The sequence below is a fragment of the Oncorhynchus mykiss genome, chromosome 7 (genome assembly GCF_057628025.1).
Source record: "Oncorhynchus mykiss isolate SJ-2025 chromosome 7, ASM5762802v1, whole genome shotgun sequence".
NCBI lineage: Eukaryota > Metazoa > Chordata > Actinopteri > Salmoniformes > Salmonidae > Oncorhynchus > Oncorhynchus mykiss.
In genome coordinates this window covers 2,534,766-2,560,724 of record NC_143028.1, presented here as the reverse complement: position 1 = coordinate 2,560,724, position 25,959 = coordinate 2,534,766, and the positions used below count along the sequence as shown (strand labels likewise).

General features: G+C 45.2%; 2 protein-coding genes across 3 annotated transcripts; both read right to left on the bottom strand.

The window, feature by feature from the left end:
- Positions 1 to 602: 602 nt before the first annotated feature.
- On the bottom strand, positions 603 to 7,300 carry LOC100135948 (myosin light chain 3). The gene is given in 6 exon segments (NM_001124292.1): positions 603 to 1,045; positions 1,256 to 1,333; positions 1,576 to 1,746; positions 2,254 to 2,397; positions 6,567 to 6,624; positions 7,251 to 7,300. Coding segments are annotated over 6 exon segments (483 nt in total). The 5' UTR covers positions 7,254 to 7,300; the 3' UTR covers positions 603 to 1,016.
- Positions 7,301 to 11,565: 4,265 nt separating this feature from the next.
- Positions 11,566 to 25,345, bottom strand: LOC110527277 (LanC antibiotic synthetase component C-like 1 (bacterial)). 2 transcript variants are annotated; one of them, XM_090239674.1, is made up of 10 exons: positions 25,179 to 25,345; positions 24,630 to 24,778; positions 24,283 to 24,400; positions 23,489 to 23,699; positions 22,957 to 23,110; positions 18,396 to 18,542; positions 14,924 to 15,106; positions 14,145 to 14,321; positions 13,212 to 13,284; positions 11,566 to 12,946 (listed from the first exon to the last, which is right to left on the bottom strand). In XM_090239674.1, the coding sequence occupies exons 2-10, from the start codon at positions 24,714 to 24,716 to the stop codon at positions 12,870 to 12,872; spliced, it is 1,227 nt and encodes a 408-aa protein (XP_090095800.1). In that variant the 5' UTR covers positions 24,717 to 24,778; positions 25,179 to 25,345; the 3' UTR covers positions 11,566 to 12,869. The 2 variants fall into 2 exon arrangements, with proteins under 2 accessions (XP_090095800.1, XP_090095801.1); XM_090239675.1 differs by having other exon boundaries at positions 25,116 to 25,192.
- Between the last annotated feature and the right edge of the window lie 614 nt (positions 25,346 to 25,959).

The window sequence follows — 25,959 nt, the reverse complement described above, 5'->3', positions numbered from 1 at the left end:
CCTTGGGTTTCTGAAGATGTGTCAGTCGATGGAAGAAAAGTTATTTGTAACGTCTTCAACCTTCCTATTTTCATCCCATTAAAGGCCCATTGCAGTCAAAAACGTGACTTTCCTGTATTATATATTTCCACACTGAGGTTGGTATAATACTGTGAAATTGTGAAAATTATGATAATGCCCTTTTAGAGTAAGAGCTGTTTAGATAAGAATGCCTTAAGTTTCATCCTGTTTTGGTGGGATGGAGTTTAGTTAATAAACCAGTAACAGAGTTCCAAAACTCTCTGCCAATAAATGCTAGTTTTCAGCCCCCCCCCCCCATTGAAAACCATAATAAAAACGGTTGCATTGGGCCTTTAACTTACCATTGCAACATGTAACTGTAGATTCAGCAAATAGTGTTCTTTCAGTCAACAGTAGTTCACTTGTTTAATATGTTTATGAAAAAATATGCTATGATATATGATAGTTGTATTTCAGTGAAGGTGTATTTATACACATCTTAATATTCCTGTCTTATCTTTTCATGGAGGACACCTGTAAAATAGTACATCGTCACAAGCTCAAAGAAGAAGACCAACAATCAAGCCAGGTGGGGGATGTACTTTTGGAAAAGTTTATTCTGAAACGACAGAGTGAAAATAAATATAACTGATGGGGGAGGGGCTTGGCGGCCGATCCACAATCTTTTCCAGCCAGCATTGCCGGCAAGATGATGACATGAGGTGGGCGGGGCAGAGGGTACAATCCCCTACTTGATGAGTGGTCACCGTCCCACCCCAAGAGGAGAAACATGCCCCAGGTGGAGGCGAGGCTCGTCATCTGACAGCGGAGAGGTCACTTCCGTAGAGAGGAGTAGTGATGAGTTGAAAAGGGGACGGACGAAAACAGAACAAACACAGAATGGCTTTTCGACATCCCATTATAGTCCTTTTCTTTCCTAGGTTGGTCTTTAGAAAAACAGTCCTGACACCATGGGGTCTGGGAGATGGATAAGCTTTGGTTGCTGCAGCACTATCTTACACAGACAGGACGTGCTTGACGAATGCTGTGGGGAGAACAGAGAGAACGCATAAGTACAGGAGCAAGAGACCTAAATAAAAAAAATCATAAAACATACACATTTATAAAATCATTTCATAAACATCAATTTAAATAAGAGTACAAATATTTGAATGATAGTGTTATTAAAACAGCCTGTGACGTGATCTGTGCAGGATCCAGGGTATTTGCTCTTTAGAGGTTGAACAAGACTTGCCCTCATAGTTGATGCTGCCGTTCTCGTCCTCCTGACCTATAAGGAGGGAATCAATCTCGGCCTCTGACATCTTCTCACCTAAGAGGGACCAACAACGAGCCAGTCAGGAAAACACACACATCCTGAATGCAAAATCAACCCCAACACACCCTACACCCTAAGCACGTGTGTAGATCTGAGACGGTCAGACAAGTGTAAGCAATGTGGCAGTAGTGTCCCTCGGGTGTAGGGTGGCCAGGGGATGTCACCCAGCCAACCCCTAACCCACTGCCCAGTCAGCGCTGTACTGTAACGTGTCTAAACGTATCGACTCCACTCACCCAGTGTGCCCAGCACGATGCGCAGCTCAGCCCCAGACACGGTGCCGTTGCCCTCCTTGTCGAAGACGCGGAGACCCTCAACGTAGTCATCAAGTGTACCCTTCACTATTTTATCGACTTTTTCCATCATGGGCATGAAATCGGCGAAGGCCAGCCTCTTGTTGGCCATATCTGACACGACGAAGGAGAAGAGATTGACGTTAGTCACACACGGTAGGGTGGTCCATCTATAGCCTTCCACTGCTTGTTTTCATATGATCACATCGTGCACACCACGTCAATGACAAACAGTGTCTCGCTAGTGACGGTCGTTACCTCATTATTATTTTATATAATCAGTCTTTCAACCAGACAACAAAATTAACATTCATATCGTTACCAGATGTGGGTTCAAAGAGTATTTGTTTATTTCAAATAAGTGGAGTGTTGGATCAAGACCACCTGGAGGGCGGTGGGGTGGGATTTACACTTTTGGGACTATTCCATCCCCGGGGCCACATTTAGTAGGGCAAACGTATGTGGGACTTTGCAATGTCATGACTAGAACAGACATCATTACTTATTCTACAGGAGTAGAGAGGCCTGTTTGGTCGTCATACTACATTTATACCTGAACGTATCATGACGTTCTCACAACGTTCTCTCAACCTATCCCTATAGGAGTAGTGGTGGTCTCACCATCGGGGGATGGTTTTCCCAGGATCGCTGCAACCTCCTTGTTCTGGGGGTTCTGTCCCAGGGCGCGCATGACATCAGCCACCTGGTTGTATCCAATCATGCTGTCACCGACTCTGTCGAAGAGCCCAAAGGCCTCTTTGAAGTCTGGAGGGCGGAGGGAAGAGCAGAAGAGTTACGATGAGTTGGATGAAGACAAGCGGAAAGTACACAAACATACAGTAAGTAACCTGACAACTCTTCACACTCAAAATGTTTCAATAAATCAAAGTTGTAATATTTTAGTTATTGAAAGGGACGAAAAGGAGCTTTGTCGTTATTAGTAATTTTGTTTTGTGAACCAATGACAAAACAGACCAGGTATTTGTTCAATACTTCTAGTAAAACTACACGCAATCAATGACACCGTTCTCGTGAAAGTTCATTCTAAATGCAGCACTGGAGAATGGTGAGAAACGACATGTCTCATGTTGCCGTGCTGCAGATTCCAAGATGGCGACCGCTCGATTCCTCCCTCATTGTTCCCTGAATAATGATCAACTGTAGAGGTGAGGTAGCATGGCAGGCGGGTCCCTATTTCTATGGACTCCGCTGTGAATCCCAATTGAAAGTGATCCAACAGATTACTGGCCTTATGTGATTTCTGAACTGCAGCAGCTGCCCCCCTCCCTCACTCCCCCCTACAAGGCCTGCTGGCGTTTGGCATTTAGGACCAGCGACTGACAATCGATACGCCCTAAGAAAGTAACCCATGCCATATACGGGCACGGGCGTGTCCGCCTGCCCGGCTCGGTTTAAACATAAGAATGCTGACTCTGGAGTAATCAACACACGCTAGCATAGGGCCCGCCTGCATTCCTGCAGCATCCAGCCTAGTTACTCCTCCAGCCAATGGGGCCCACCTGCAGCACCCAGCCTAGCTTCTCCTCCAGCCAATGGGGCCCGCCTGCATTCCTGCAGCACCCAGCCTAGCTTCTCCTCCAGCCAATGGGGCCCGCCTGCATTCCTGCAGCACCCAGCCTAGCTTCTCCTCCAGCACCCAGCCTAGCTGCTCCTCCAGCACCCAGCCTAGCTGCTCCTCCAGCACCCAGCCTAGCTGCTCCTCCAGCCAAATGGGCCCACCTGTATTCCTGCAGCACCCAGCCTAGCTGCTCCTCCAGCACCCAGCCTAGCTGCTCCTCCAGCCAAATGGGCCCACCTGTATTCCTGCAGCACCCAGCCTAGCTGCTCCTCCAGCACCCAGCCTAGCTGCTCCTCCAGCCAAATGGGCCCACCTGTATTCCTGCAGCACCCAGCCTAGCTGCTCCTCCAGCACCCAGCCTAGCTGCTCCTCCAGCACCCAGCCTAGCTGCTCCTCCAGCCAAATGGGCCCACCTGTATTCCTGCAGCACCCAGCCTAGCTGCTCCTCCAGCACCCAGCCTAGCTGCTCCTCCAGCCAAATGGGCCCACCTGTATTCCTGCAGCACCCAGCCTAGCTGCTCCTCCAGCCAAATGGGCCCACCTGTATTCCTGCAGCACCCAGCCTAGCTGCTCCTCCAGCACCCAGCCTAGCTGCTCCTCCAGCCAATAGCAATTTATCTAGTCTAGAGTATGCAGAAGCAGTGGATTCTTTAGGAAACAGTTTATAATAACTTGTATTACATTATAAATGTTTATAAATGTTTATAATGAAAAAACATTTGTTTATTAATGCTTATTTATGAAAGTTGATCAAGTGTTACCAATTTGTTCTAATAGCGACTTGTCTGATAACACCTATACAATAATTGTATTGTATAAGATGACATACAGGAATTGTATATGGTCTTAAGAACAGTGTGTTAATGATGTGTCCAGTATAGGAGAGTGGGGCCCACCTGCAGCACCCAGCCTAGCTTCTCCTCCAGCCAATGGGGCCCGCCTGCCACTGACTGACGTGATACTTCACTAGGTGCTAAAATGAATAATTGGCCTCAACAGTTCATTTCCAGCTCACCCTTTTCTGACCAGTTACCTACCACTAGTTAGTTCTACACACACACACCAACTACCACTAGTTCTACACACCAACTGCCACTAGTTCTACACACACACACACACACACACACACACACACACACACACGTTCCACACACACACCAACTGCCACTAGTTCTACACACCAACTGCCACTAGTTCTACACACCAACTGCCACTAGTTCTACACACCAACTGCCACTAGTTCTACACACCAACTGCCACTAGTTCTACACACCAACTGCCACTAGTTCTACACACCAACTGCCACTAGTTCTACACACCAACTGCTACTAGTTCTACACACCAACTGCTACTAGTTCTACACACCAACTGCTACTAGTTCTACACACCAACTGCTACTAGTTCTACACACCAACTGCTACTAGTTCTACACACCAACTGCTACTAGTTCTACACACCAACTATCTCTACACAAAACAACAGCCACTCTGAAGGAGTCTTTTAAAAGATCATGTCCTTCAGTGAGGAACAAAGGGTGGAGGGTGGGTCAGGCTCCTGCTGTACGGAGATGCGGCTGGCCACGCGAGCCCTAAGGACCACTGTGCTCTGTCATTCAAGACAAGACAGTGCTGCTCAGAATAGAAGCAGGGACACTAATCTCCTCTGGACAGCTGAACAAGCCCCTGGGTTATTCTGCACTTGTGTTGTCAAGGCCATGGGCTCCAAAACTAGTGGACACAACTTAGGTAATTTCCAGTGACTTATCACACTTTGTTAGGCCCTCACAGAGGGGACCTCATGGTGCAGAAACCATGCAGATCATACAATTCTACGTTGAGAGGATAAATAAAGCTAGTCCACAGGGGAACGTATTCTGGGGGCAACTTGACTGAGTGTAATTTTGCCTATTGAACTTGGTGAGTGCTACTTTGTAAAACACAGGGGACAGGCTTTTTCACTGAGCTATCTGTAAAGACAAAGTCCTCACCTAGTCCACATAGTCCTCACCTCACCTAGTCCACATAGTCCTCACCTAGTCCACATAGTCCTCACCTCACCTAGTCCACATAGTCCTCACCTCACCTAGTCCTCACCTAGTCCACATAGTCCTCACCTAGTCCACATAGTCCTCACCTAGTCCACATAGTCCTCACCTAGTCCACATAGTCCTCACCTAGTCCACATAGTCCTCACCTAGTCCACATAGTCCTCACCTAGTCCACATAGTCCACATAGTCCTCACCTCACCTAGTCCACATAGTCCTCACCTAGTCCACATAGTCCTCACCTAGTCCACAGTCCTCACCTCACCTAGTCCTACACAGAGTCCTCACCTAGTCCTCACCTCACCTAGTCCTACACAGAGTCCTCACCTAGTCCTCACCTCACCTAGTCCTACACAGAGTCCTCACCTAGTCCTCACCTCACCTAGTCCTACACAGAGTCCTCACCTAGTCCTCACCTCACCTAGTCCTACACAGAGTCCTCACCTCACCTAGTCCTACACAGAGTCCTCACCTCACCTAGTCCTACACAGAGTCCTCACCTCACCTAGTCCTCACCTAGTCCACATAGTCCTCACCTCACCTAGTCCACATAGTCCTCACCTAGTCCACATAGTCCTCACCTCACCTAGTCCTACACAGAGTCCTCACCTCACCTAGTCCTACACAAAGTCCTCACCTAGTCCACACCTCACCTAGTCCTACACAGAGTCCTCACCTCACCTAGTCCTACACAGAGTCCTCACCTAGTCCACATAGTCCTCACCTCACCTAGTCCTACACATAGTCCTCACCTCACCTAGTCCTACACATAGTCCTCACCTCACCTAGTCCTACACATAGTCCTCACCTCACCTAGTCCTACACAGAGTCCTCACCTCACCTAGTCCACATAGTCCTCACCTAGTCCTACACAGAGTCCTCACCTCACCTAGTCCACATAGTCCTCACCTAGTCCTACACAGAGTCCTCACCTCACCTAGTCCTACACATAGTCCTCACCTCACCTAGTCCACATAGTCCTCACCTCACCTAGTCCTACACAGAGTCCTCACCTCACCTAGTCCTACACAGAGTCCTCACCTCACCTAGTCCACACCTCACCTAGTCCTACACAGAGTCCTCACCTCACCTAGTCCTACACAGAGTCCTCACCTAGTCCTACACAGAGTCCTCACCTAGTCCTACACAGAGTCCTCACCTAGTCCTACACAGAGTCCTCACCTAGTCCTACACAGAGTCTTCACCTAGTCCTACACACAGTCCTCACCTAGTCTTACACAGTCCTCACCTAGAGAGTAGATAGACAGGACAAAGAGAGGGCCCTAGGAAACTCAACACACTTCACTTACCCTCGATCTGGTCAGCCGAAAAAGCGGAGCCGGATGCCTCAGCGGGAGCAGCATCAGCCTATTAAAGATGCACACAGCACAAGACAAGGATGAGTCCCTAGGACCTGATCTGGGACCTGTTATAACCAATCCATCACCACCATGCACCACGGGCGTCCTGCCATTCTCAAAGTACCAACACATCGCCGGCACCATGGTGATACAGAGACTAATCTCAAAGTGATGCAGGTGTTCAACAGAATAACATACAAGTACAGGTGTATAGAAGGTCTACATTCTAGATATAGAACAATACATTCATTAGACACTAGGTGAGAAATTACAGTAGTCAGTGTGACGATGGCTAGATGAAATGCTTTCAATGGTACAAGTACGTAGAGCTGTACAGATTAGCATTAGGGATATATTCCAAGGTTTCTCTGTGGAGCCCAATGAGAAGCTCTACTCTAATACGTCCACCTTGGTTTCTTCCCCCCAAAATGGAGTATGACAGTGGCTTATTTTGTTAAAGAAAGGAACCACCCAAGTCTTGATATCCAATCTCTATACCAAATCACACAGATGCCCTCATGGTAGTTCTGTAGCAACGTCAGGCTTTTAGATAATCCAATAGCCCCAAAGCCACACAAATGTATAGGCACAAAAAAAAAGCATTCAGGCAGTGGTAAATCCAAAAGTACACACCATTACGGAGATGAAGGAGTTGACACGGGGCAGAAAGAAATACTAAAGAAGCCGGAGTCCCGAGAGAGAGTGGTCCTGAACCATGCTCAATGTCCCTCTCTTATTTATGATCGGGTGGTGATGTCACGGGGCGGGTCAGATGCCACTTTGGAAGTTCTCTAACTTTCTTAGGGCAATACGGAAAGTGGAGCTGTGGTCCCCTCTTGGAGCGCTGGCAGGCCTTTAGAAGGACGGGGACAGGGCTATATTTAGTCGGCTAAGGAACTGATTCGAGACGCCTTGTCTCGGGTCAGCATTTCCAAACCCCTTTACAAGGGTCGCAAATGATTTTATTGGTTGACATTCTAGCCTGCAGTAGGTGAGTGATAGATGGGCACTGAAATGGGCTGGATTTGCGTGTTCCGGCGCGGATTTAAAAAAATGCGCCGAACCAACAGAACCTACAACTGCAGAAAGCTTCTCATGTGATTATTTTTAAACAGTGAGAGTCTTCCTCCTCTTATGGTTGTATAGGGGAGTAGTCAAAACACACAACGAAAAGCAGGGTCCTGTTGGGTCCGCAGCAACAGTACGTCATGAAGAACAACGTTTAACAGGATATTTTTTGGCCGTAATAAGCATAGTGCCCTACAAATCAAGTTAGCCTTTTCCTATTGACGCTGCACACCTATTTGCATTAGGCCATAAACAACTGACACGAATTCGGTGGTAGGCTAATAAGTAGATGTGCGTGGGTTAAAAAAATCCCCTGGGAAGCCAAGCCAGAATTTTTTTTGCCATATTACAACCTGTGTTGTGATAATTGTGTTGTTTGCTCTATAACCTGTTAGTTCATATGTCTTGACACCGTTATATTTAGGTCTAAAGGCCGAGACAATAAGTCGAATACATTAAACCACACCTCTGTTTCATCACAAAACCGGAGTGCAACTCTGTCCGGTGGAGTCCACAAAGCATATTGAATAGTTAGTTACCTGACATACAGCATGGTCAAGAAAGTTAATGTTTCCCATATTTTCGGACTAAACAGGAGCTGCCTCCACTATTCCAGCATCACCTGTGCTTAGCATAAAACAGTGACTAAAAACTAAAAGATACCACTAACAATTGTCCAATCAATGTAAGTTAAATATGTGGCTGTCCATGGTTCTGATGTGTGTGTTTGTTCGTGCAAGTAGAAAAAACATGTTGACTCACCCTACTTGTAGAGGTCAATGCCATCCTTCTCTCTTGCACGGTGACGAAACGGTCTATGATTGTCATACAGTACACGCTTTTATTTGTTGTTGTCTTAGGCTACCTGGCTAAAACGCTTGCTCGCTAGAATAACTTCCTTTCATGGGCAATGTTATCTAGTTAAACATTAGCCTTCTACATCTAGCTACATATTGAAACTTCAATCTTCTTAGTCCAGGGGCACAATGTATTTTATGGTTGAATCAAAATCACTGTAATAATCATTGGCCAGTGCAGAGAACTAAGTAAACCCACAAATCCAAATACCCATCTCCACCCATGGCAAATTTAGGAAAGGGTCCATTTTAGCAAGATGGCCACCTTTTTATCAAGGCTGATTGGCTATTCATACCTTTCTTTTTATCAAGGTAGGCCAAATGATCACTGGCTTCCCTTGTATTCAATGCTACAGTTGGCAAAAGTAAAGGCTTGTTCTTGTTTTCATTATCCAGTTTGTGTGTTGTATGTTTTACCAATACATTATGACAGAGGTGGACGTTAGCCAATCATTTTTGTGTGTGGGTCACTGTAATATGAAATGACCAATAACGAGCAGAAATACATTTTATTCTTCTGTCTTATTGGTTCAATTGTTCGCCCAGTAGGAGATGCACTCTTTCGTAAAATAAGATGAGCCGGCATGTCAGGAATGTCACCTGACAATCACTACACAAGCTAATAGAACAACCACCCCCTCCCAAGCTCCTTCACCCTGTTCAATCGAAACCAGACACCAGGGGATAGCGGAGTGTGTGTGTGTGTGTGGGGGGGGGGGGGGGGGGGGGGGGGAGAGAGCACACATTGTTGCGCAATAGGAATGCACATTTGGACTAAAATAACCAAACAATGTGGGCCTACTATAAGAAACAATTATTCTTATCCTTGAATAAGTTGATCCTACCTATGGTCCAAGATGGAGAGTCATATGCCACTGTACTGTGTCAACAGGCCTAACACCATTAAACACAGGAGAAATACATCATGTCTGGGCTGTCAGAAGTGGACAGGCTACATATCAACCTCTATGATATAGGATGCATGTTGTATGATACCTTATTGAAATGGTGCTTGTGAACGTCGATAACAGCCTGGCAGCGATTCAAAGAAATAGAATAATCTGTGATTGAGATAAAGGTTGTATGAGTCCAGTTTGTGATGACACAGATTATAGCTATACCGTGTGTGTGTGGTGTATAAAAGACTTGGAAAATCAACAGCATGAAGAATGAGTAATGACTCACAACATAATGTTTTGTATTAGAATTCATTAACGCCATGGAAAAGGCTATAGCCTACAGCTGAGTACTGATCTATGGCGTGTGCAACGGCTCGGATGGACACGAATGGGTGGATCTGCACCGAATCCAGATATCCAAAGCAATTTAAAAAGGATAGTTACCTTATTTAATTGGGACTGTGTTGCACTTAAACAGAGTTTACATTGAACCAGTGGCCACTTGTTATTGCCCAATCAGCTGTACTTTTGTCTCAAGTTGTTTTTGTCAGAAACCATGTTGGAAATGTTGTGCCTGTGTGGAATCTGCCCCTTATGTCACAGTGGTCAGTAGGTCAGACTATAGAATCCACAGTGTGACTGTCACTGTCCTCGACCCCCAACAAGGTCAAGAACACAGCCATCATTAGTAACATCCCCTGTTAATACCCAGCCACCAAGCACCGCTACATCAATTCATCACCTGTGCTTGATTGAGCATGCCTGTAGCTTAACGGCCCAACAGATTAGTCCCAAATCTGCAAGCTCCGCCCACCTGGCATTCTAGGCAGGCTAAAGCAAACGCTCAATGTAGTTCAAGCCCCGCCCACCTGGCATTCTAGGCAGGCTAAAGCAAACGCTCAATGTAGTTCAAGCCCCGCCCACCTGGCATTCTAGGCAGGCTAAAGCAAACACAATGTATTTCAAGTAGTATTTGAACCCAGGTTTGATTTATCCCGACCTTGTGGTTCCATCCCCATCCCACTGCCAGTGTTTTCCTTCCCCCTCCTGCTGTATGTAATGTGGTGTAGGACACGTCTGGGGGCTTGGAGAGGCCGCGCCCCGGGACACATGAGCACTATTTTTACCCTCGCTCCTGCGGTGTTCAGTTTCTTATCTCCTCCTCCCCCTGTCCCGATCTCAGAGAGGGGGACAGGGAATAGCTCCTCAAGGGGGGGGGGGGGGGGGGGGGGCACTGGTTGCTGGGACATTTGCCCCTTCTACCCTGAGCCAAGTTGTCTTGGGTTCAAATACTATTCGAAATCAATTCACACATTAAGCTATGGTTGATTGAGCTTGCCTGGCTCAAGGGCACCAATAGAACAGTCCCAAATGTCAAGCCCAACCATCAAACCCACCCACAGGCTAAAGCAAACAGTCAAATACTATTTAAACCCAGGTTTGAGCCCATGTCAGCCACACATCGTAAAAGAGGGGCAGGGAGCAGGCTTAAAAAAAGAGCTGACGTATTGTGCCCCCTCTCCTTCAGGGTTACAGGAGCCTGATCTGGCATAGAGAGTGTTAGGAGTGGAGTTCCTTAGGGACAGGGTAAATGACTTCAGTAGTCACACAGCTCCACAGTTACAGCCCAATTAGTGTCCTGTTAGAGGCTCATACTGTAACACCCCTTTACATAACCGCACAAGTCAATTGGTCAATACAGCAGGTTACAGAGCAGCTTGTGATGGAGGTGGTTCGGGGAACCTTGTGTTGGCTCCCTAAGCTCAGTAGGTAAATAGTCTTGTTGCACACAGGAGACCTGTGGTTTAACATCCACATTTTTGGTGCCTTTGTGAACGGAGTCAAATATAGAGAAAGTCGGAGCGGTCAAGTCAGAAAGAGGATATGAACCACTCGACAGGGTCTGGAAAGGGGACAGTAAAATGGAGGCTTTAGCAGACGGACGGATGGACTCACCGATTCTTGCCGCTCAACGCGCACGCTGCCATTCCAAATGGACAAACTCTCCGCTGCCCCCTAGTGGCTTTGCTCTGTTATTATAACATCAGGCCGAGACAAGGAGCCAGTCAGATTCAGAACACTAGAACCATGAATAATAGTTTAATACCAAAGGTAACAGACAGGTGAGATGTAAAAAATACCTTGTTTTATTATTTAGCCAATGGAAACGTGAAGAAACCGTAGATGAGCAGTAGAGTTACAAGCGTACATCACACACACACAACTTATGATGCGCCACATGGTCATTACAGTTTTACTGTAGTACTTTGTCACACAGTATAATCATTTTACTACAAAGTTTCTATTGCAGCCACAATCTGCAAAGATGAAAAATCCTCTACACCATGGAATTTCTATTCCGGTTATTCAAAAAAAAAGGTGAAATCTAAAATTAACAATTAACAAACATGAATGTTGGAGCAAAGATTATTACTATTTTTTTTTAATAGGAGATTGGTCGGTACTCAAATCCCCTTGGTATTTTTATTGATTCATAGACAGTACAGCTGGACAGCAGAGCCAGATAAAAGGGACCGACAGGAGAGGTGGAGACAGGGCTCCAACCCCCGTCACCAAGGGGGTAATTATGGTCCCGAGTTGAGAGGACCCATTGACCAGACTCCAGCCCAAGCAAACAAATCCTGGTCAATTTCATCTTAGACAAACTGAAGTCTCATTGCGTCATAAAATGAATGAAAAGTAAATATTGAATTGATGTCCATAAATGAACAATCCACTCGAGGTGGTTCTCTCTGCTTATGCCCCATGTCTAGACACAAAATAGTGAGCCAGTTTCAGTGCATAACACTTCAAACCCCCATGCACCATGCACATATTAGACTAGGGGCGACATTTTCCTGACGCAAAAAAAAAAGGTGCAGCTCTGTGCAAAGAATACCATAAAACTCAATCTGTATGATAAAAAAACTCATTATAAAGCATGATTTAATTTGAACTTTTCAACAAGTAGTGTTATAAGAAGGCAAGAATTTAGCCAGGGTTTAGTCAACTGAGCAATGCATGCGATGTGTGCGATGCAATTGAGAGTTGAAGTTTTTGGAATTCACGTGGGATAATTTGCCTTCACATCTATTTGATATCTTATGGTTCTTTTGCTCACTGCTCAATGCCATTTGCTCGTGCAAAATGTCACCCTTGCACTGATTGTCCCTGGTCCCCCTCCCTACAACACACAATTACTGTTCGTTCAGCCAATAAGGAGAGACTGTGGGAAGATTTTGTTGTGATGGAAAAAGTCATCTTGATTATCACCTGCAGAGGTGACTCTGCGGTGTATATGCCTGTGTGTGTTTCTTTAAAATGTCTCGGTGTGTGTGTGAGAGAGATGGAGAGAGATTAGGTGCTTGGATGTGTATGATAGTTTCCAGAGCAGCAGGCAGGAGACCAGGGGTAAGCAGGGATACCTTTTACACCTCAAATGCTGGGAACTTTGATTTCAGGGGCTGGAGGAGGTCTGCCAGGAAGTAGATGGTTCCAGCCATGCCTGTGGACAGGAAGTGACACATTCATTTCACGTCTAAAACAGTTATTGGGTCGTATTCGTACATCTTAGCAAAACATGTGTTCAGGTCGTCCCTCCCCGTTTATCAGTTTTCTACCATTTGATACCTAATGAACACAACCATGTTCAAGCTTTCCACTATTCATTGACCAATAGAAACCTGTCAAATTATTGAGCAAATCTGTGATCTAGGCTAAACATTCCAATTGAAACACTTGATATTGTGTGTTAGACGGCTTCACATTACCTTCAAATAATGAGAACGGAGTGTCCGGTGTCCTGCAGCCATGTTTGCCGTAGTTCATGCACCAGTCTGCAAACTACACAAAACACAAGACCACAGCTTTTTACAATACCACAGTCAAACTTCATGAGTATCAGACCATTGACAAATACTGTCCTAAGAGAAAGACTGTCCTAAGACAAATACTGTCCTAAGCCAAATACTGTCCTAAGAGAAAGACTGTCCTAAGACAAATTCATCTTTAGCAGCCCATTCTTACTGTGTGCCTTACAGTGCCACTTGAGATGCCACTAGGATTAAATGGCCCACTTGTGACCACAAAGCCCTTCTAGTCTGTTCCAATACAGTACATTGGATTAAATGGAAGAGCTTAAACTACACATGGGACCCCCCCACCCCCCTCACGGTCTGTTGATGCAAAGACACGCGCTAATAGCAACACACTGTCAATAGCAACACGCTGACAGCCACTTAGCGGTTGTCAATAAACATACAACGGTTCCCTTCTCAAGCGTCTCAGGTTCTCTGAATATTGTTTAATATAAGTTTGGGTCGCTGCCAGCAGGATTATTGAGTGTAGTTCAGAGTATTGCTAAAGTGACCTTCAATCTTATATGGAAACTCTGGATTCTGAGAAGTTTTTTGTAACAGCTACCGAGACAAGCTGCTAGTGGGTGATAAACCTTGTTGAGACCCCGTCAAATGTCTATTTGTTGAAACATCAAACCATCAGAGGCTGGTAGAGGGTGAGGACCTACAGTTGAGCCAGGAGTTATTCCTGATTTAAAATAAAAAGTTATTTGATCATGTGACCGGACGAGGGGAAACTCCAGGCTCCACACCCTCATCAATTGATGAGAGCTTGCTTGTGGTAACAGGTGAGGACATTGTCAGGAGATGTCACCGTCAGGTCAGTAAGTTCAGGCTGCCTCTCACCATACAGGCCCTGTAGAGGTGCTTGGGGTCATGGGTGAGCTTGTAGAGGGCCAGGAAGGCGTAGGCGTTACCCGCGGCGCCGTGACACAGGCCGTAGCCCTTCTTCAGCAGGCCCCTGTGCCACACCACCTCCCCACACTGTAGAGCCTCTTCCAGGTACTGGCCCACTCCAAACACCTGCAGGGGGAAAACAGGGCAAGGGCATGTTCAGTAAGGCTAAATGTTTTTAAATGTTTCAAACAGGAAAGTAACATGTTTTTCTTTAGGAGACGTTGAGACAGTACTGTAACAACTCAGTCTATTTCTAACCCAAAAGGATTGATTACTAATGCCCTCTATGTTAAATGTGTGACACATGAAACACATCGTCAGAATAAAAGCAAAGTGATAATGTTTTAAGGGACATTATCCTAGTGTATTGTAGCTATACCTTTTGGTTGGTTGCTAATACAGCAAATAAACAACTTCACCACCATTACTTTCCAAGAGACCCCCGGCCTCGATGATGTTATTCTGCCAATTACATCTGAGATTGCATGTACCATAGTAATTATCCATCACATATTCTATACATGTACCATAGTAATTATCCATCACATATTCTATCCATAACGTAGTACTGGGGTGTGTTGAGTAGAGGCACACCGTATCAAAACATTTTGTAACGGGAAAAAAGCAAACACCTGCGTTTTTATTGGATGAGTTGAGATAGAAAAGAGCACCTCCCAGTTCCACTAAAAGGTTTACCCTCTACTGAACAGGGCCCAGGTTTCCAGTACCTTGTAGGCCTGCAGCAGCATGTAGATAATGCCTGGGGCTCCATGACACCAGTGCACCAGCAGGTCCCTGTTGTCCCCTATGCAGGGCGGGTAGTTCCCAGTGGGAAAGCGGAGTCGACAGACGTGGTCCACGCTGGGCCTCACCAGTCTGTGGACCCTCTCATCCCCCGCCACATAGCCTGGCTGCAGGGCACAGAACAGGGAAGACATTTTTCATGGCTCACACTTCATAGTAGGTTGATGAAAACGCTGGGGTCATTTCCATTTGGTGGTTTGTTATCAATGAGAAAAAGCAAGTTTACTCCCTGAATTGATCCCAACCCTGGTTGCTGATTCCTCTGTTTAAGGCCCCATAATAGTGTTTCCAAACCTGGTCTTCAGAGTCTCCCAGTAATTTCACATACTCTAGTCCAGCATCAGCGTAGGATTCAACTAGTCAACTACTTGGTGGAGTAGGACTTAACAGACAGTGGCAAGAAAAAGTAAGTGAACTCTTTGGAATTACCTGGATTTCTGCATAAATCTTCATCTAAGTCACAACAACAGACAAACACAGTCTGCTTAAACTAATAACACACAAATTATTGTATTTTTCTTGTCTATATTGAATACATAATTTAAACATTCACAGTGTAGTTTGGAAAAAGTATGTGAACCCCTAGGTACTCCAAAAGCTAATTGGAGTCAGGAGTCAACTAACCTGGAGTCCAATCAATGAGACGAGATTGGAGATGTTGGTTAGACCTGCCCTGCCCCATAAAAAACACTCACAAAATGTGAGTTTCCTATTCACAAGAAGCATTGCCTGATGTGAACCATGCCTTGAACAAAATAGATCTCAGAAGACCTAAGATTAAGAATGGTTGACTTGCATAAAAGCCTTGATGTTCATCAGTCCACAGTAAGACAAATTGTCTATAAATGGAGAAAGTTCAGCACTGTGGCTTCTCTCCCTAGGAGTGGCAGTCCTGCAAAGATGACTGCAAGAGCACAGAGCAGAATGTTCAATGAGGTTAAGAAGAATCCTAGAGTGTCAGCTAAAGACTTACAGAAATCTCTCAGGTTGAGAGCTTCAAGTTCCTTGGTGTCCAGAGCAACAACAAACTAGAATGGTCCAAACACACCAAGACAGTTGTGAAGAGGGAACGACGAAGCCTATTCCCCCTCAGGAGACTAAAATGATTTGTCATGGGTACCGAGATCCTCAAAAAGGTTCTACAGTTGCACAAACTGGTTGCATCGCTGTCAAAAAGGCTTCTCAACAGTTTTTACCCCCAAGCCATAAGACTCCTGAACAGGTAACCAAATGGCTTCCCGGACTATTTGCACTGTGTGCCCCCCCCAAACTCCTCTTACGCTCCTGCTACTCTCTGTTTATCTTATATGCATAGTCACCTTAACTATACATTCATGTACATACTACCTCAATTGGGCCGACCAACCAGTGCTCCCACACATTGGCTAACCGGGCTATCTGCATTGTGTCCCAACACCTGCCAACCTCTCTTTTACCCTACTGCTACTCTCTGTTCATCATACATACCTAGTCACTTTAACCATATCTACATGTACATACTACCTCAATCAGCCTGACTAACCGGTGTCTGTATGTAGCCTCGCTACTTTTATAGCCTCGCTACTGTATAAAGCCTGTCTTTTTACTGTTGTTTTATTTCTTTACTTACCTATTGTTCACCTAATACCTTTTTTGCACTATTGGTTAGAGTCTGTAAGTCAACACCTGTTGTATTCAGCATTTCACTGTAAGGTCTACTACACCTGTTGTATTCAGCATTTCACTGTAAGGTCTACTACACCTGTTGTATTCGGCATTTCACTGTAAGGTCTACTACACCTGTTGTATTCAGCATTTCACTGTAAGGTCTACTACACCTGTTGTATTCAGCATTTCACTGTAAGGTCTACTACACCTGTTGTATTCAGCATTTCACTGTAAGGTCTACTACACCTGTTGTATTCAGCATTTCACTGTAAGGTCTACTACACCTGTTGTATTCAGCATTTCACTGTAAGGTCTACTACACCTGTTGTATTCAGCATTTCACTGTAAGGTCTACTACACCTGTTGTATTCAGCATTTCACTGTAAGGTCTACTACACCTGTTGTATTCAGCATTTCACTGTAAGGTCTACTACACCTGTTGTATTCAGCATTTCACTGTAAGGTCTACTACACCTGTTGTATTCAGCATTTCACTGTAAGGTCTACTACACCTGTTGTATTCAGCATTTCACTGTAAGGTCTACTACACCTGTTGTATTCAGCATTTCACTGTAAGGTCTACTACACCTGTTGTATTCAGCATTTCACTGTAAGGTCTACTACACCTGTTGTATTCAGCATTTCACTGTAAGGTCTACTACACCTGTTGTATTCAGCACACGCGACAAATACTTTGATTTGAACATGCTGACACCTCTGTTGACAAGTCTACGATACGTAAAACATTGAACAAGAAAGGTGTTCATGGGAGGACACCACGGAAGACACTGCTGTCAAAAAAAAAGTCTGAAGTTTGCAAAATAGCATCTGGATGTTCCACAGCGCTACTGGAAAAATATTCTGTGGACAGATGAAACTACAGTTGAGTTGTTTGGAAGGAACACACAACACTATGTGTGGAGAGAAAAAGGCACCACACACCAACATTAAAACCTCAACCCAACTGTAAAGTATGGTGGAGGGAGCATCGTGGTTTGGGGCTGCTTTTCTGCCTCAGGGCCTGGACAGCTTGCGATCATTGACGGAAAAACGAATTCAAGTTTATCAAGATATTTTGCAGGATAATGTCCACTGAAATTAAAGTTCAACAGAAGTTGGGTGATGCAACAGAACAACAACCCAAAAGACAGAAGTAAATCAACAACAGAATGGCTTCAACAGAAGAAAATACTCCTTCTGGAGAGGCCCAGTCAGAGTCCTGACCTCAACCCAATTGAGATGCTGTGGCATAACCCCGAGAGCGGTTCACACCAGACATCCCAAGAATATTGCTGAACTGAAACAGTTTTGTAAAGAGGAATGGTCAAAAATTCCTCCTGACTGTTATGCAGGTCTGATCTGCAACTACAGAAAACGTTTGGTTGAGGTTATTGCTGCCAAAGGAGGGTCAAACAGATATTAAATCCAAGGGTTCACATACTTTCCCCACCCTGCACTGTGAATGTTTACACAGTGTGTTCAATAAAGACATGAACATGTTTAATTGTGTGTTATTAGTTTAAGCAGACTGTATATTGTTGTGACCTAGATGAAGATCAGATCAAAAATAAATGGACCAATGTATTCAGAAATCCAGGTATTTCCAAAAGGTTCACATACTTCTCTTGCCACTGTATGAAGGCGTTTTCTTTAGATTCAGAATCCTGCATAAATGGGCATTTCAACCTATCAGCTTTACCTGCATGGGAATAAAGGGAAGTTCGAACCAATCGGCTCTAGCTTTATTACCTGCATGAGGAAGTAGTAGATGCCTGCCAGGCCGTGGGCGGGGCCTACATACTGTTCTTGGTACCACTCGTACATCAGAGGGCTCTGGTCCTGACAACGGAACCTCTGAGACTGGCCCTCCCCCGATATTAACACAGCCTCACAGATCTGTGGGAGAGAGACCAGGGTCAAAACACACATCCCTGGGTCTGTGGGAGAGAGACCAGGGTCAAAACACACATCCCTGGATCTGTGGGAGAGAGACCAGGGTCAAAACACACATCCCTGGATCTGTGGGAGAGAGACCAGGGTCAAAACACACATCCCTGATATCAACACAGCCTCAGATCAGAGGGAGAGAGACCAGGGTCAAAACACACATCCCTGATATCAACACAGCCTCAGATCAGAGGGAGAGAGACCAGGGTCAAAACCCACCACAACTCAGTCAGAACCCTCCCAATAGAGTGGTTGTATTGCTTCTGAAAATCTGTAGGGTGGATGACTGTAGGGTGGATGTACACAACATATATCAACGGGATAAGATAATTCACGCTTTTCACTGTGCCCGACCTGAACCTTACTGGCGCTGATATTATATAATGGTTTTGTCCGGGGATGGGCATCTGAACTCATAACGAGGGGCTGCAGTGGCTCATGGGTCAGCTTACCCACATCCACACATGCAGTCAGACCCGCCCTTAGCCTTGGGAGCCTTATGCAAAATGTTGTTACGCGAACACTCCTGAGCAATACATTTTACTCCCCCCTACATTTTAGCCAAAGACTAGTATACGCAATGTCTAGTCTATTTCATAAATGTGCAATAAGCATAAAACAGTTAAATAAGGAATTGGCAACACATTCTCATTCTGAGAAATATGGTAGTTCACTTGATTTGAACATCTGAACCAAGTGGACAGGTTGACATGCTGCTCAAACAGTTGGAGACGGACAGAAGGGTGTGTTCATAACAGTTGCAGACAGACAGAAGGGTGTGTTCATAACAGTTGCAGACAGACAGAAGGGTGTGTTCATAACAGTTGCAGACAGACAGAAGGGTGTGTTCATAACAGTTGCAGACAGACAGAAGGGTGTGTTCATAACAGTTGCAGACAGACAGAAGGGTGTGTTCATAACAGTTGCAGACAGACAGAATGGTGTGTTCATAACAGTTGCAGACAGACGGGTGTGTTCATAACAGTTGGAGACAGACAGAAGGGTGTGTTCATAACAGTTGGAGACAGACAGAAGGGTGTGTTCATAACAGTTGCAGACAGACAGAAGGGTGTGTTCATAACAGTTGCAGACAGACAGAAGGGTGTGTTCATAACAGTTGCAGACAGACAGAAGGGTGTGTTCATAACAGTTGCAGACAGACAGAAGGGTGTGTTCATAACAATTCAACTGTTCTACCTTGTTAGCCAACAAATAGATCCATGTTGGCTAAACTTGAAATATAAAGATTAGCTGGCTAGTCACCAGCACGTGGGCTTGAGAGATGGCTGATGAGACCTGTGTTAATTCTCTATAGTATAATGGCTGATGAGACCTGTGTTAATTCTCTATAGCTTATAGTAGTCCTACCTACTCATACAGTATACATGTTTTATTGATAGAAATACAGATTTATTACAACTTTATAAACACACACAAATAATTTGTTCGTTCGATCTTTTTCAGTCGGTTAAATGTATTATGCGAGAAATGGCGGTGAAAACGCTCTTATGAGCAAATACTGATATTACAACCATCACATGGAAGTAAACTTGGGAGTCACACAATGATATGGGTGTGTGGTCCTCCCACTAGGACTCGGGAAACCATGCAGTTTATTAGACTACAGATTAAATAATGATGAACTTCACAGGGTTTTGCTCCTTTCGAATTAACATAGAGTCTTAATCTGGTTACCTGAGCGCTACGCGACTGCCGTTTGACAAATACTTACGCTCTTATTCATGTTAAGCTCATCATGTAATCTGCCTGCCAGCTGTTGGCTAGAGCGCATGGGCCAAGACGCAACAGTTTGACTCAACTATCGGTAGAGTTGAAAATGTGATGGAAACACATTGAACCGCAGATTTTTATTGGGGACGTGAAAAGTTAAGGGAGAAGTACATTGTGTGCACTACGTCATCACCCACTGGTTTGTATCCACACCACACGTCTGCTTGGTGGAAACACCACACGTCTGCTTGGTGGAAACACCACACGTCTGATTGGTGGAAACACCACACGTCTGCTTGGTGGAAACACCACACGTCTGATTGGTGGAAACACCACACGTCTGATTGGTGGAAACACCACACGTCTGATTGGTGGAAACACCACACGTCTGATTGGTGGAAACACCACACGTCTGATTGGTGGAAACACCACACGTCTGATTGGTGGAAACACCACACGTCTGATTGGTGGAAACACCACACGTCTGATTGGTGGAAACACCACACGTCTGATTGGTGGAAACACCACACGTCTGATTGGTGGAAACACCACACGTCTGATTGGTGGAAACACCACACGTCTGATTGGTGGAAACACCACATGTCTGATTGGTGGAAACACCACACGTCTGATTGGTGGAAACACCACGTCTGATTGGTGGAAACACCACGTCTGATTGGTGGAAACACCACATGGTGGGAAAATCTGCACATTTTCTTTTTGCATGAAAACCGGGGGCCAATTTGATGGAAACCTGGTTAACGACTGAGAAGAGTGGAACTGCTGATGCACAACCACATATCTAAATTGCATCGTGTATTCTAATATTATAACTCTCAACAGTATGTTGAGAAGGCGACAGTTCCTAAAAAGAATGTTTTTAACGTGGGCCTACAAAAGGGGGGCCTCCCTGGCTTTGTCCTTCAGAGCACAGCTCCACCAGTGGATGCATTACCAGGCCAGTACAGTACAGTACTTGGCTCGACTAAGCTCCTTTCAGTCGTTTAAAAGGGTAACAATTTCATCTCATTATAAAATTGTCCTACTTAGATGATCGTTCACCTTTCTGATGACAATGCTTGTAGCTCACTCAACCAACTCTGTTTCTATTGAACACGGTCAATGTAACAGTGCTTGTAGCTCACTCAACCAACTCTGTTTCTATTGAACACGGTCAATGTAACAGTGCTTGTAGCTCACTCAACCAACTCTGTTTCTATTGAACACGGTCAATGTAACAGTGCTTGTAGCTCACTCAACCAACTCTGTTTCTATTGAACACGGTCAATGTAACAGTGCTTGTAGCTCACTCAACCAACTCTGTTTCTATTGAACACGGTCAATGTAACAGTGCTTGTAGCTCACTCAACCAACTCTGTTTCTATTGAACACGGTCAATGTAACAGTGCTTGTAGCTCACTCAACCAACTCTGTTTCTATTGAACACGGTCAATGTAACAGTGCTTGTAGCTCACTCAACCAACTCTGTTTCTATTGAACACGGTCAATGTAACAGTGCTTGTAGCTCACTCAACCAACTCTGTTTCTATTGAACACGGTCAATGTAACAGTGCTTGTAGCTCACTCAACCAACTCTGTTTCTATTGAACACGGTCAATGTAACAGTGCTTGTAGCTCACTCAACCAACTCTGTTTCTATTGAACACGGTCAATGTAACAGTGCTTGTAGCTCACTCAACCAACTCTGTTTCTATTGAACACGGTCAATGTAACAGTGCTTGTAGCTCACTCAACCAACTCTGTTTCTATTGAACACGGTCAATGTAACAGTGCTTGTAGCTCACTCAACCAACTCTGTTTCTATTGAACACGGTCAATGTAACAGTGCTTGTAGCTCACTCAACCAACTCTGTTTCTATTGAACACGGTCAATGTAACAGTGCTTGTAGCTCACTCAACCAACTCTGTTTCTATTGAACACGGTCAATGTAACAGTGCTTGTAGCTCACTCAACCAACTCTGTTTCTATTGAACACGGTCAATGTAACAGTGCTTGTAGCTCACTCAACCAACTCTGTTTCTATTGAACACGGTCAATGTAACAGTGCTTGTAGCTCACTCAACCAACTCTGTTTCTATTGAACACGGTCAATGTAACAGTGCTTGTAGCTCACTCAACCAACTCTGTTTCTATTGAACACGGTCAATGTAACAGTGCTTGTAGCTCACTCAACCAACTCTGTTTCTATTGAACACGGTCAATGTAACAGTGCTTGTAGCTCACTCAACCAACTCTGTTTCTATTGAACACGGTCAATGTAACAGTGCTTGTAGCTCACTCAACCAACTCTGTTTCTATTGAACACGGTCAATGTAACAGTGCTTGTAGCTCACTCAACCAACTCTGTTTCTATTGAACACGGTCAATGTAACAGTGCTTGTAGCTCACTCAACCAACTCTGTTTCTATTGAACACGGTCAATGTAACAGTGCTTGTAGCTCACTCAACCAACTCTGTTTCTATTGAACACGGTCAATGTAACAGTGCTTGTAGCTCACTCAACCAACTCTGTTTCTATTGAACACGGTCAATGTAACAGTGCTTGTCAAACACATTTAATACATATCCAATGTGTCTGTGAAGAACCTTAACCGTGAGCCTACGACTGACCTGTTGGATGTACTGGATGGGGATCTTGTCGTGGCCAAACTGCTGGTTGATGAAGGTCAGGGCGTAGAGGTAACCCATCCTGCCATAGAGCAGCTCATCAGGGAGACCGCTGGCCCCAGAGCCCATTACCACCGACTGATGGAGCTGCAGCAGCCTGGAGGGAAGGGGGAACACTCAGGTACTTCAGATCTCTTATGGCATCTTACTGATGAACTGTTTGGACTTCATTCCAAATCAACATCCAGCCTTCCCATAGGATCAGGTGGACCTGTTGCCATATTGTGACACCTACCAAATCCTCTCAGATCTACACAAGTGCGAGGAGTGACTGGAATGATATCCAGATACAGATCAAATTAGCGATTAGGTGGAATGAAATCTAGACACACAGAGCACCAGTGTCTTAATTCTCAGACTGGCGAGCCGTCCGCAATGACGTATGTAACACATCATTATATAAACACATCATTATATAAACAGATATATAGATATACATACACACGTCTATGGCTGGCCCATGTCCTGTACTGACCTGCTGAGGCATTCGTCTGACTCCTGTGCCCTCTGTACTCTATGGTAGACCACTGCAGCCACGGCCAGGGGCCCGGCGTCACCGCACAGGAAGGTGACATCACGTCGCCGCGTCGGACACGTCAGGCTGTGGCCCACGTAGTCCAGAGCCTTCTGCAGGAATGAAGGCTCGCCGAACACACCGTGGAGGTGCAGGTAAAGCAGGGCGATGCCTGGGGAGTGAGAGGGGAGACGAGGAGGGGGAGAGGGGACAGGGAAGAGGGCAGAGAGAGAGGGAGGGGATGGGGGGAGACGAGGGGGGGGAGAGGGGACAGGGAAGAGGGCAGAGAGGAGGGAGGGGATGGGGGAGACGAGGAGGGGACAGGGAAGAGGGCAGAGAGGAGGGAGGGGATGGGGGGAGACGAGGAGGGGGTGAGGGGACAGGGAAGAGGGCAGAGAGGAGGGAGGGGATGGGGGAGACAGGGAAGAGGGCAGAGAGGAGGGAGGGGATGGGGGGAGACGAGGAGGGGGAGAGGGGACAGGGAAGAGGGCAGAGAGGAGGGAGGGGATGGGGGAGACGAGGAGGGGACAGGGAAGAGGGCAGAGAGGAGGGAGGGGATGGGGGAGACGAGGAGGGGGAGAGGGGACAGGGAAGAGGGCAGAGAGGAGGGAGGGGATGGGAGATGATGAGGGGGACAGGAAAGAGGGATGCGAGGAAGAGAAAGGTGGGGACAGAGTTTAGGAGACTTGTGATTTGAGGTGACAGAATGTAGTCGAAACCTAGAAAAAGCAAGATGGTGGGTTCTTCTTCCTCACCTGCCCAGCCAGTGTAGCCAGTGCAGTCTCTAGGGTCAGCAGACTTGAGCCCATTCTCCATGTGCATCAACAGCTGACTGATGGCATTGCTCAACCGCCCTGCAAACTCTGCTGTGAGCTGTAGAAAACACCATGACAGAACATATTGGATTTTATTGTATTAGATCTTTATCAGTAGTCCTGGCTTTGAAGTCCTTTGAATGTTGCATATTTCAGTTACCTGATGCATTTACCATAAAAAGGCTCATGACATGTAGGCTATGTATTGTACAGCCAGGGTATGTATGACCGTTTGCTTACCAGGCCTAGCTAGCTTTAACTTCGGCTAGCTAATGTTAGCTTCATACCTTTCCTTGTGAATCAAATAGTTCTTGCACAGATGCAGGGTTCCCATCATAGTCTGCGTATGGGTTCTTCCAAGCTCTCTGGTCCATTTTCTTCCAACTCCCCTCCGCTCCCACTAAAACTCAAGTTTTTTGGTCAAACGAGAAGGAATCTGCGAGAGAGGTGGGATGGGGACACACGATGTTGAGACCACTCTCGGTCTGGCTCTCGCAACAGATATAATTACATTAATTTCAACAACTCCTTGGTAGAGGGTGCAACAAAAATATGCAATGTATCTCGCTATCTAACTAAATCAAATATAATAGTTAGAGACACTGCTTTGGAAGAGATTCGTGCAACACGCCCCCAAACTTGCTAGCTATGCTAACTAGCGCTAGCATGCTACGCTAGCTCAATATCATGTGCTCAGTCGCCATTGAAATTAGCATGTGTGATAGTGCAGCTAGCTATAGCTACAATATTAGCTAATATTTTGAAACACATGCCTTTGCGCTAAATACACACAAAAAAGGCCGAATGTTAAAAGTCAGTCGATTAAAAGGACATACCACTGCAGACGGTTGATGTTTATAATGTTCTTGATCGCTTCACTGACAAACACGTTGAATGGACTTTACAACGTCAGTGTGGCCACCTGGTGTGAAGGAGTCCGCATTACAGGCCTTTTTTGGTTACTTCGAGCAGTGATGAGGACCGTGTGAGGTAATATGTTGATGTGCCGTAAATAACGAGTTAAACAATCAACTATCATATTTACTGACTATTCATTTATAAAACACTATTCATCTTCAACTGCCACCTTGTAATGCTGCCACCTGTGCATTGCAAATACGATATTGCAATTGTACTGTGTATTTTCTTGTGTGCCATAATGACAGTGAAAAGGCATAAGCAATGCTATGGATTTTATGCACGCAGGGATAGATTGAGCTGGTGGAAGGATATGCATCCAACTTTAAAAAATATTGTTGCCTTTTAAACAAAGCATAAGGTTTTGCTATGAAGGCCAGTCTCTGGCCAGTCTCTGCATTAAGGTCTTACACAGCAAATTAGTCGTCCAATGAAAAGAGTCCATTTGATATTTTAAGTATAAATTGTGCACCAATATTACATTTTAAAAGCCTGTTATATTAATATTACATTCCCTTTAATATACAGTACCAGTCAAAAGTTTGGACACACCTACTCATTCATACACATTAAATGTAAAACTATTTTCTACATTGTAGTAGTGAAGACATCAAAACTATGAAATAACACATATGGTATCATGTAGTAACCAAAAAAGTGTTAAACAAATCAAAATAGATATATATATATTTCAACCTG